At 34.4% G+C, this 13,544-nt stretch overlaps 1 protein-coding gene across 2 annotated transcripts in view; it reads right to left on the reverse strand.

The window, feature by feature from the left end:
* The window catches only part of LOC123500131 (YY1-associated factor 2-like), a 292,440-nt gene that overhangs the window by 198,199 nt on the left and 80,697 nt on the right, over nucleotides 1-13,544 (reverse strand). For both annotated transcript variants that reach the window (XM_045248796.1, XM_045248798.1), the window contains one exon: nucleotides 9,515-9,547. In XM_045248796.1, coding sequence (XP_045104731.1) covers nucleotides 9,515-9,547 — 33 coding nt within the window. The remainder of the gene's footprint in view (nucleotides 1-9,514; nucleotides 9,548-13,544) is intronic.

Here is a 13,544-nt window from a genome sequence, read left to right on the forward strand (position 1 = left end):
GTGTGTGTGTGTGTGTGTGTGTGTGTGTGTGTGTGTGTGTGTGTGTGCCGCGTCATGGGAGAACCAATACGTACACTGTTGAAAGACTCGCGCAAGCAGGATTACACACACACACACACACACACGGCCTATCCGAAGATCGGAAACAATGAGCTCTGAGCTCGTTCAGTATGGTAACGTCTGGCTGTCTCGTCAGAGACTGCAGCAGATCAAACAGTGAATTACACACACACACACACACACGTGCATGAGAGAACTATATAGTAATAAGAAACAGGAGGAAGTAGTAACAAGCCACAAAGAAAGAGAGCAGGAGAGATGGGCGTTTCTCCACACTTCAGTGTTAATCCTATAATTGGGGCTGCGACATTTGGCGACGCCACAACCGGGGAATCCCCGATAGGTCTCCCCCCTCAGCGGCCTTCATATTTGTGTCGGATTCTAGAGCTAAAAAGTACTCTCTGGAAAGATCACTGAAAATGCGCAAGGCCTACAATCCATACTTCGGCATGCCTGTCAAGGATCAGGACAAACCTTGGGCACCTCATTTCACCTGCGAACTCTGCAAAAGAACTCTGGAAGGTAAGAAAAACACTAATATATATATATATATATATATATATATATATATATATATATATATATATATATATGGTATTACTGCAGTGTTTCACCACAATCAGCTACGTGTTTTTTACCCACCTCAAGAGATACAGCTCATGATTATGAGTAATTTGAACCCCATATATACTAGGTGCAACCTTTTTGAATGGCAACAGATTTTTTAAAAATTTAAGCATGTTTTGGTGTTTCGGTGATCAGCCATGACAATAGCCTTCCGCATCAAACCCTGCCGCACACTGATAATGTCATGCGCTCGCGGCGGCTCGGCGTGCTCCGTGACATACCATTGTCTGAGCATGCGCTTAATTGTTTACGCTGATGGGTTCTGTTTTTTTAAACTGAAGGGCAGCCAATGGAAAAAAAAAAAAACAATTATTTCCACCAATCACGACGGCCCCTGAGGTTAGGTTTAGTTAGGTTTAATTAGGTTAGGTTAGATTTAGTTAGGTTGGGTTAGGTTAGATTAGGTTTAGTTAGGTTAGGTTTGCTTAGGTTTAGTTTGGTTGGGTTAGGTTTAGTGAGGTTGGGTTAGGTTAAATTAGGTTTAGTTAGGTTAGGTTGGGTTGGGTTAGGTTAGGTTGGGTTAGATTAGGTTAGGTTGGGTTGGGTTGGGTTAGGTTAGGTTAGGTTAGGTTTAGTTAGGTTAGGTTAGGTTTTGTTAGGTAAGGTTAGGTTTTGTTAGGTAAGGTTAGGTTTTAGTTAGATTAGGTTAGGTTTAGTTGGGTTGGGTTAGGTTAGGTTAGGTTAGGTTAGGTTAGGTTCTTTTCTGGAGGAAACTAATTTTTTCTGGTAGATTTTGGCTTTTTAATTTTTTTACCAGTTGTTTTTCTATGCAAATCATATGTTTCGGGGCTGTAAAAAAAACATTGGTTGATTTGCGCCAAAAACAAGTGGTATTTTAATTAAAAGCAAGCCAAAATCTACCAGAAAAAAATAGTTTCATCCAGAAAGTAAATGGTGAAACTCTGTGGGTTTACCATATATATATATATATATATATATATATATATATATATATATATATATATATATATATATATATATATATATATATATATATATATATATATATATATATATATATATATATATATATATATATATATATATATATATATATATATATATATATATATATATATATATATATATATATATATATATATATATATATATATATATATATATATATATATATATATATATATATATATATATATATATATATATATATATATATATATATATATATATATATATATATATATATATATATATATATATATATATATATATATATATATATATATATATATATATATATATATATATATATATATATATATATATATATATATATCTATATATATATATATATATATATATATATATATATACATATACAGTATATACTTTTTTTTATTTTAACATATCCTATTACACTGAGTTGAATGTATCTATTTTTATACTTTTGTTTTCATTCTGCTTTTTACAGGTTGATACAGAAGGGAAAACAGAGCTATGAGATTTGCAATGCCCCGAATTTGGAGGGAACCAACTGATCACTCAAGCAATTGCTTTTACTGTATGGTAGACCCTTCCAAACGTCGAGCAGGTAAAAATGCGTCTGCTATCATATATCTTGACCTTATGTCATCCATTGCGCCAGTGCCACACTGCTCTGAGCTCCCCGTACCCACTCCTCCTAAGAGAGAGCAGCAGTGTTTACAAAAGGAAAGTAGTTCAGAAGAACATGAAGATACTGATCCAGAGTTCAGAGATGCAACTGATGAGAGAAATCCATACTACCCCAGCCAAGAAGACATCAATGACCTGATCAGAGATCTTGGCCTCACGAAGTCAAATGGCGAGCTTTTAACGTCGAGACTCAAGCAGTGGAATTTGCTAGATGAGTGTGTGCACATATCAGGTCAGAGAAAGCGTCACCAGCATTTTTCAAGCTTTTTCACTCGTCAAGATGAGCTTTTTTTTTGCCTCAATGTGACCGGTCTGTTTGAGGCAATTGGAATTACCCTAAACCCCAAAGAGTGGCAGCTCTTTATCGACAGCTCGTGCAGAAGCCTCAAAGCAGTGCTGCTTCATAATGGGAATATGTACTCATCTCTCCCCCTCGCCCACTCTGTCCAGCTCAAAGAGGAATACAAGAGTGTCAAGATGTTGTTAGATTTAGATGCCTTGAAATATGAAGAGTACCATTGGGAGGTTATAGGAGACTTCAAAATGGTGGCTTTCCTGAAGGGTCTCCAAAGTGGCTTTACCAAGTATCCTTGTTATCTTTGCCTTTGGGACAGAAAAACTACTAATTTCTAATGAGTCTATTGTCTCACTGGTGTAATTCTAGAATAAATAAATGCTATTATTGCATTATATGTCATTTTGTATCTACTTTGTTCAAGTCAAACTTCACATTTGCCACTTTGTCCCTATGAGAATGGGTAAATTAAAAAAATGTCATTATCCTGGACACAAAAGCAAAATTAGAAATGAATATAAGTATTTTTTCATGTTTTCTAGACATAAGCAAATAAGAAATAAAAGTTTCAACTCAAGGACAAAAGCTTTGTTACAAGGTGAATTATCAGACTTTGATTTCTGAGTTATGAAAATAGCAATCTCATTATCAGAATTTGATTTCTGAGTTATGAAAATAAACTCATTTATGGGGCTTCATGTGTTCATGGTTTCTTGTAGTTCATGGAAATCATTAAGCATTGATGCTCCACTCTGCATGAGTGGCCATCATGGATGCTAGCTAGTGCAACAACTGACAGTCCACAGTAACTTAGTGTGCAGTGATGCAGCAACAATGATTTATATAATAATGATCCAAGTGTTTTGTACATTCTACCAAAGTGATTTCTTTATCTTAAAGGTTTCAGGCATTTTAGGAACAGTTTTTTTTTCAAGGTGAGTGCAGAATTTATACCAAAAAACAACAAAGTTAAAAGTTAAAAAGTGCGGTATGGTAATGTGTGACTAGAATGCTCATTCAGCATACCAAAATCTACAAAAATAAATATAAGATCTTGCCAATTTTTCTGCACTGATTATTCCTTGTGACTATTACTTTTTGTCCAAATCTAGTTTTGAATTAATTATGTACATATTCTTCTAGATTTTTATGCTTAAATGCAGCAAATGAAGAGGCTCTGTAGACAGAAAATCTGTTAATGTGAGGGAAGTTATTTTTATATAATTATTTAGTGTCCAAAATATGTAGTTTTCTTCAGCCAAAATTTGGGTATATAATTTGCTTAGGTTCAAATTGTTTTTATATTATATGTTTATTTTGGTTAGAAAAAAATTCATCTGTTATGGTTTTGCTAGGTTTTGCAGAATTTACTTAGGTTGAAAATTACTGTTCTGTCGGTTTAAATTTAAGAAATTCAATATTCAGCATATTGTCTTTCTTTTTCTATCAAATTCATAGGTGTAGCAATTTCAATTTTCAAGTTCATAAGTGTCAGTTCATACGGTAGGATTAGAGGCTTGTTTTGGGCAGGTAGGAAAATTGAATTAGATGTTTGTTTGTTTTTTGTTTAATCTAGATTAGAACCTTAATAATATTGCTTAGCAAAATTCAACATTTATCAACCAAATTTTGTGCATGTCATATTCCAAATTCCACATTACATACACATTAGGCTAAATCACTAGTTCTTTCATTTCTCAAAAATCTTAATAGGTATTTTAAATGATGTTTTTTTCCATATTAAAATATGTATATTGAAGATGTTCTGGTTCAACTGGTATGTTTTTAATGTAGTTTTCAGTGATTTTATGCACTTGCGTACTAGCTTTTAGGTTTTCACCGTAAAAGCATAAAAACTATGTATTTTGGCATTTTACTACACAAATAATGTGAATTTTGTTTCCATATTGTTTCTGCGAATTTACATATGGTTAAGTGACATACCAGTTTTGGTTTGAAGCCAATATTTTGAATAGTTTTTGAGAAATCTTATTTTTTCTGCGTACAGTCAGTACAGCAGACACCAGCCTCCCGTGTCGGCTGCCTGCCTAGGCGGCCTAGTTTGTCACCTGTCAATAACCTTATTGATGTCTATGTGTAGTCTAATTCCTAACTTAGAAAGAAAATACCATACTAAATTTTAAGTTATCAATTGAGTAACAAAGAAATTTTTGTCCCAGGAATAGAAATGGTATAAAAATATAATGCATGATAATCTTAATTCTATCATTAAAATGTTTATGTCACAGATATGTTTAAAAATACTTTAGCTATTTTAATATATTGGTGTGTGATAATAGTATATAGAAAAATTACCAATATTCAGCATCAGTAGACCAACTTTTCTATGAAATATTACGATATCTGGTGAATGTAGCAACCATAACAGGAGATTGGCTCCTCTCCTACTGAAATATATGAAAAATAAACAATGACAGGTAGATCTAGCTGTCAAAGAAAACAAAACGGTGTTGACTGTACAAATAGCATCTTATAATTTAGCATTGGTGGGTAAGAAATGGGAGATAAGACATGAGTAAAGTTGCTAGATGTTGATTATCAATGGTACATACATAAATATGTACTAATGATAATCAACGCCTGGCAACTCTACATATCATAGGTACATAAGTAGGTACATATATTCCAATGATAAAGAATATCGAGCAACTCTACTCATGTCTTATCAACCCTTCCTTACCAGCCACATTACAGGATGCTTTTTTTGTACAATCAACATTCTTTCTATTTTATTTCACTATCAGATCTATTTAACATTGTCATTTTTCTTGTATTTCTGTTAGCAATGCCACTAAATACTGGAACAGAGGTTGAAACTGCACATGAAATGGTAATATTCCTATCCTTTTCTTTCTTTTTTTTTTTTTCTTTTTTCAAGAAAGTGTTTCTCACCCGTTTTTGCTTTTTACATGAGCATTCTTTACTGAAATTGCAAAACAATTACACCACCTTGAGTTTTGCTCCTCAAGTTTAGCACTATACCTTTGGAACACAACAAACACAAAACTCAAAAGGGTGGTGTACAGTAATTATTTTAATTTGTCAGGGTGGTTCATGATGGTAATCTTTATAGGTAGGTTATTTCTTGTCTTTCTGAGCAGCATTTTCATCCACTGCATACTGTTATACCACATTATAACCATATTGCAAAGATATTGCTCAGTTTCAGCTCCATCTGTGTGTAAGCCTTTATTATGAAGTAGTGCAGTCAAAAGACAATTCCCGTCGTTTTCCTTTGGATATCCTAATACAGTGGTACCTGAGATACGAGTTTTTGGAGTTACGAGTTACAATTTGGTCCATTTTTTGTTTTGAGATACAAGCGAACTTTTGAGATATGAGTCTTGCTTGAGGAAGTTGCCACTAGTTGGCGGCTCAGCATATCGGTCCAGCCTCAGCTGAGCTAATATCTAAGTGTTTCCCGCACATCTCATGCACTGTGATTGTTCTTTCATCATTTTCACACTATTTACTTATCTTTTTTTTAAGAAAGTGCAACTTTAATTTACATTCAATATTTATGTGTGAATGGTGACTGCATCCATCCCTCCCTCCCTCCTCTGCCATTCACACTTAATCAAAAACGTCTGTCTCCAAGGTAAGAACATTAAATAAACTTTTACTTTTGCTTTTATTAAAAACACTAAATAAACTTTTGCTGTTATTTTGTATATGTACATGCACTGATAAAGTATGCATATGTACGTAACTGAAAAGGCAAAACAAATTTTTCCTATCTCCACCTACCTCCTCCACCAACGCTTATCACCAAGGGGCAGGGGAGAACAATGCAAATAAACCTCTGCTGTGGTGGCACCTCAGTCCCCCCTCCTGCCCCCCTCCTCTCTCTCTCTCTCTCTCTCTCTCTCTCTCTCTCTCTCTCTCTCTCTCGCCCAATCAAAACTTCATATATTAAATGAATGTTTACAGGGTCGTCAACGAGATCTTTTGTGATTATTAGGGCAGTCAATCTTCTGTGGGCTCCAGCTGAACAACAGACATTAAGTGAGGGTGGTTATGCGGTAGGGTACCTATCCATGGAATGCACCCCTCTGAGATGAATATACTTTATAAAAGTATTTTATCTATTTATATTCTCTTTTGTCATGTTTTTATTATGTTTCTATACAATAATTATTATTTATAAGTACCTTTCTTTTATCTAAAAATATGTAAAACTAAAAACGGGTGCTCTTTTAGAGGAGGTAGGGATGGATTAATGGCACTTCAATGCACTTCAATGGGAAAAAAATTTTTTGAGATATGAGCTCCGTCATGAAATGAATAAAATTCATATCTCAAGGTACCACTATACGTACAGTTACTAGGGTCACACCAACAAAGTTTGTTAAGTATGGAAGTTTGCCTCAGACCAGCTCCAGTTTGTCTTTAAGTTTGAGAGATGTCCTGAGGTGACAATGATGAGATTTACACTTACTTTACTTGATTGCTAATATGACACAACTTTTCTCCCAAGAAAAAGTGTCAAGAAATTAGCCGCCTTCATATGAGGCAAAGGTTTAGCATTGAGGTAGTGGTTGGTGGTAAGTCTATAGCAACAGAGGCTCTAAAAACAAAACCCAGACATCTTTATATATATAAACAAAGTGATGACTAATACTACACCATAAAACAATTTTTTATTTCAAGGTAACATTATATAATAGGTCATACTTACCAGTAATTCACATAGAATGACACCAGTCAAGAAGAATTTGCCAAACTGACCAAGCACCACAAATTTCATGGACCAAAACAAATGCAGTCAGTTACACACAAAACCCAGTGACATGGGCATACTTCCCTGCATTCTTTACAGTGTGATGTCATTACTATGAATAGAAAAAAAATATTTCCACACTTTTGTTTTGGAAATGTAATGAATATTTCAATGAAAATACATTTTAGAAAATAAGGTTGATAAATTTTCTTTCACACATCCTTTGGCTTTGAAAATGTACTAAAATATTATACTAGAATTACATGTAGAATGACAAAAAAAATAAATTAATTAATTATAATTATTACCACTGTAGTTTCTCACAGTCACTGCAGATGCCATAAGCACACGTTTACATCTCGCAAAACAATTGGTATGTAGGCTACTAAGCTACTAGCAAATATTGGGATCTAATAATGATTCAAATGTAGGTGAAATTCTTCACTTTATATACTGAGCTTGAATCTGCTCTTTCATATTTTGAGTTTGAATTCATTTATTTATTTATTTTTATTTTATTTTATTTTTTATTTATTTTTTTTTTTTTCAATGTGACAAAACTAGGTGTGTCTTATGAGCCCATGCATCTAATGAGCCATCAAATACAGTACTTATCAAGACAAAGAGGGCCAAGCATCCAAACTAGCCCAAACCTGCCTACTCAAGATTTATCAGCTCAGTAAGGATGTTTTGGATGACCTGAGCAACTCTGAACTGTTGGATATAATAAACTACATCTGCAGGAGTGTTATTTATAACAGGATTGGCAGGAGAGCCAAAAAGAGCTTGAAGAGCCGCATGGGAAGAAGTGATGCGCTGGGGGTTCTTTGCTGTCATCTACTCTTTTCCTATTACTGTTTAATGATTTTCTAAGCTAAACCTATCCATATCCACCTTTATGCTAATTTTACCATCCTGCACTTTTCCACATTTTTTTCATAAACATCCAAACCTTCAGGAAGTAAACAGTTCAAGCAGGGAAGCCATAGCATGCCTGACTTCTTTTTAAATATTTCTGATAAGACTGAGGCTTGACACTGTTCAGTGCCTCAAAAACTCAATTCATCCACCGATCAAATCGACATGCCTTTACATAAAACTATACCCTCTTCATAACGATCAACTGTCCCCCCTCTTCTACACTGAACATTTTCTACTTGTCCTTTACTTAAAATCTAATCTCTAGGTAAAACAGTTGCTATAAAGTCAGGCATGTTGAGTCATCACCAGTTTTTCTCATCCCCCAGCTGCTAACTGTACAGGAGTATGGAGTATGCTTCACATGTAAGGGTGTATCCAGTCATATTGCTCTTTAGAAAACAGTGGAATCAAATGCTTTTTCATCTTATCAACTCCTCTCTTCTAACAGAATGTCTTCAGTCTCTTTCTTATTACTGCAATATTAAATTTCTTGCTATCTTGTACTGCTATGATGATTCTACTGTTATCATGATATCTAATCATTCGATCTTGTTAATAATGTCTCCCCTCCTCCCACAGCCACACTGTACAAGGCTTACTTTTTCTCTCATACCTATTCTATTTTCCTATCTGATTCAAGAATTTCTCAATCAATATCCTTTGTCTGGTAAACTCTGAAACTCCCTTTCTGTTTTTGTTATCCCTCTGTTCTATTAAGTCTTGAAACTTCACTCTTTCAAAAAGAGAGTTTTAAGACACTAATCCTTTCACTTTTAGTGACCACTTATGATTCTCATCAGGGAATGGCACCTGAGTAAGCCTTTTTTCCATCATAAATTTGTTTCCCTTGGTTAGTGCCCTTCCTACAGGAGAGGGAGAAAAAGGTTCCAGACATATAAACTTATATTCATATAATTTTGATTTATAATAAGATATGGGAGAAATCAAGAAAATAATGAAATACAGTCCAGCCCAGAACACTAACTGACTCTACTAATATTAGTATACTGAAACAAATTACATATAAAATTAAAACAAATCAAAAAATAAAATTTTTACATCTACAACAAATGAACCATGCAACAGCAAAAATATTAGAAACAAAAGCAACACCATATTTCTCTATGAAAAAAATACAGTGATGTTAGAAAAGCAACAAACACATTCCTTCATAGGCTGGGCATGAAGACCTCAAAACACTGCAAAATCTCCCATCCCATATACAGCACACTTACTTGGGACCTAGACCGTTAAGGCTTGCTCTGAAACTTTAAAGAAATATGGTGGTTAGTAAGGCAGTAAAGCATTGCAAATAAAACTAATTATACAAAATGTATAAGCAATTTATATATATATATATATATATATATATATATATATATATATATATATATATATATATATATATACACACACACACACACACACACACACACACACACATACACACACACACACAAGAAGCAATGGATCGGGTTTCTTGAAGACAACAAAATATTATCAAATAGCCAATTTGGTTTTAGAAAAGGTCGGTCATGTGTGACAAATTTATTGAGTTTCTACTCTAGAATAGTTGATACAGTACAAGAGAGAGAGGGATGGGTTGACTGTATTTATTTAGATCTAAAAAAGGCTTTTGATAAAGTGCCACATGAAAGATTACTATGGAAGTCAGAGGAGAAGGGTGGCTTAAAAGGAAGCACATTGAGATGGATGAAGAATTACTTAATGGGAAGAGAAATGAGGACGATAGTTAAAGGTATGAAGTCCAAGTGGAGAAAAGTAGACAGCGGAGTGCCACAGGGGTCAGTATTGGCACCAATACTTTTTCTCGTATATATAAATAACATGCCAGAGGGAGTGAACAGCTACATAAATCTGTTTGCGGACGATGCGAAACTGTGCAGTCATTAAACAAAAACAGGATTGTGAAATACTACAGGAAGACTTAAACAAGATCTGGAAATGGAGCAAAAAATGGGAGATGGAATTCAATGTGGACAAAAGCCATGTCATGAAAATGGGAAAAAGTGAAAGACGACCAGTGGGAATCTATAAGATGGGAGATGGAGTAGAACTAGAAAAAGTAAAAAAGGAAAAGGACTTGGGAGTGACAATGGAAGAAAATAATCAACGGTTAGCCATATTGATAGAATTTTCAGAGGCGTATAATTTGCTAAGGAATATTGGAGTAGCATTTCACTATATGGACAAGGAAATGATGAAGAAATTGATAAGTACTAAAATAAGACCTAGATTGGAATATGCAGGAGTTGTGTGGACTCCCATAAAAGAAACACATAAGAAAATTAGAGACTACAAAAATGGCTACAAGAATGGTTCCAGAATTTAAAGGGATGGCATATGAGGAGAGACTAAAGGCAATGGATCTACCAACCTTGGAGCAGAGAAGAGAGAGGGATCTGATACAAGTTTATAAATTGATTAACGGAATGGATGAAGTGGATAATGAGAAACTGATCCTGAGAGAAGAATATGACTTTAGAAGCACAAGATCGCATAGTAAGAAACTAAGGAAGGGACGATGTCTGAGAGATGTTAAAAATTTAGTTTCCATAAAGATGTGTTGAGACTTGGAACAGTTTGAGTGAGGAAGCGGTATCAGCAAAGAGTGTACATAGTTTTAAAGAAAAATTGGATAAGTGTAGATATGGAGACGGGACCACACGAGCATAAAGCCCAGGCCCTGTAAAACTACAACTAGGTAAATACAACTAGGTAAATACACACACACACACCATATTTGATAGCCCATAAGACACACCTTTTTCTTCAAAAGAAATCTCAGAAAATGACATTGCGTTTTATGAGCCCAAGGCTTAGTATCGAGACAGTTGTTATTGGCAACAGAGGCTCAAAAATTTAACACAAGACATCTTCACAGATGAAACCAAAGTGATGATAGGTACTGCACCACAAAACAACTCTTTCTTCTAGGTGAATTATCATACTTACTGATAATTCACCTAGAATGACACAAATCAGGAAGAATTTGCCAAATGACCATACACCACGCATTGTATGAACCAAAACAAACGTGGTCAGTGTAGGTGATCTTGATCTTGACACAAGTAAGCTTCACTGTTCTTTAGTGTGATGCCATTATTCCTTGAGGTAAGACACACTTTCATACAATTAAAATTGCACATATCTTTTAAAATCATTATCTGGCATACATGTAAAAGAATTAATAGAAAAAAATTATGGTCATTAACCCTGTAGTCTCCAACTCTCTCAGTCAATGCCAATGCCATAAGCCAGGTATGTGTTTACATCTCACAAATCACAGCAGGATTGGTGTGTAGCCTACTAGCAAAAATCAAAGTTTTTAAATTTAAAATACTGGGATCCAAAAATGATCTAAATGCATGCGAGTCTTTAAATATCAGGTGAAATCCTTCACTTTATATTCAGAGCTTAAATATGCTCATTTATCTTTTTTGTCATTTCAATATCTACCAAAAAAAAGGTGCGTCTAATGAGCCAATGCATCTTATAAGCCATCAAATATGGTAGGTAGGTAGGTATATATATATATATATATATATATATATATATATATATATATATATATATATATATATATATATATATATATATATACAGGTAAAACCTCCAGCACACAAACACACACACACACTATAGTGAACTATAGTAAGAAAAATGAGGAAAGTGATAAGTATGCTTATAACAGATGGCAAGAGGGACATTAATATTATAACCGTATACATACCACCCAGAACCAGTGCTTGGGATGGTGATGAGAAATACTCTAGACAGAATGAAGCAAGAACTCAACAGAAAAGATAGAGTGATGATAGTTGGAGACTTTAATTGCAAAGAAATAGTGTGGGAAAACTATGAAGTGGTGAATGGTGGTGAGTGGGCAGAAGAATTGTTAAAGGTAGCAACAAATAACTTGATGACACAGTGGGTGAGATCACCAACAAGGTGCAGGGGACAAGATGTTGCAGCAAGGTTGGATTTGGTATTTACCAGGGGAATCTCTCTAAAAGAGGAAATTGAACATGAAAGTCCCTTGGAGAAAAGTGATCATGATGTCCTAAGCTTTGAGCTGGATACAGAATTAAGCACGAATAAGATTGTGGAATGCAGGGAGGAAAAATTAAATTATACTAGGGCAAATTATAACCATATAAGGGAGTTCTTTAATGAAATTGACTGGTCCATGGTATACCAGGAAAGAGATATGCAATTGAAGTACGATAAATTTATGGATTTGTATAACTCTGCTGTGAAAAAGTTTGTGCCATATTACAGAAAGGGGACTTTAAATAATAAACAGTGGTCTAATAGAAATTGTGAAGAAGCAAAAAAGAACAATGAAAAGGCATGGAAGAAACTTAAGAAAAACATTGATGTATTATCAAGGGAAGGCTACAAAACAGCAAGGAATAGATATGTTGAAGTAAGGAGAACAGTACAGAAGGAATATGAACAGAGGGTGGTGGAAAACTGTGATAGTGACCCAAAAATGTTTTACAAATTCATAAATGGAAAACTAAATAAAAGGGAGGCAATAAAAAGGTAAAAAAACAGGGAAGAAGTATATGAAGATGCTGGACAGATAGCTGAAATTTTGAACGACAACTTTTGCAGGGTTTACAAAGGAGGAGCATTTTATGGGAGGAAGGCCTACGGAAATAAAGCAAATGCAGGACATCATGATTACTAAGGAAGATGTAAGGAAAATTATAAGCAATCTAGATACTAATAAATCAATGGGGCCTGATGGCATATCTGGGATGTTGCTAAAAGAATGTAATGATCAATTGTTGAACCCCATATTTGATATTGTGGAAACCTCCATACGAACAGGATTAGTCCCGAAAGAGTGGAAAAGAGCTGACATTGTGCCTATATATAAGAATGGTAGTAGAATGGATCCGCTAAATTATAGACCAGTATCGTTGACTAGTATATTATGCAAGGTATGTGAAGAAGTAATTAAAGCTAAGTGTAGTGAGTATTTAGAAAGTGAAAACATTCTGAGTGAAAGGCAGTTTGGTTTCAGAAAAGGAAGATCGTGTGTATCCAATTTATTATGTTTTTATTCAAGAGTGACTGACATACAACAACATAGCGAGGGATGGGTGGATGCTATCTACCTGGACTTGAGAAAGGCCTTTGATAAAGTACCACACAATAGACTGATGTGGAAACTAAAGATGACTGGAGGAGTAAATGATAAACTACCAAATGGATGGAAAATTACTTTATGGG

The sequence above is a fragment of the Portunus trituberculatus genome, chromosome 50 (assembly GCF_017591435.1).
Source record: "Portunus trituberculatus isolate SZX2019 chromosome 50, ASM1759143v1, whole genome shotgun sequence".
Lineage (NCBI taxonomy): Eukaryota > Metazoa > Arthropoda > Malacostraca > Decapoda > Portunidae > Portunus > Portunus trituberculatus.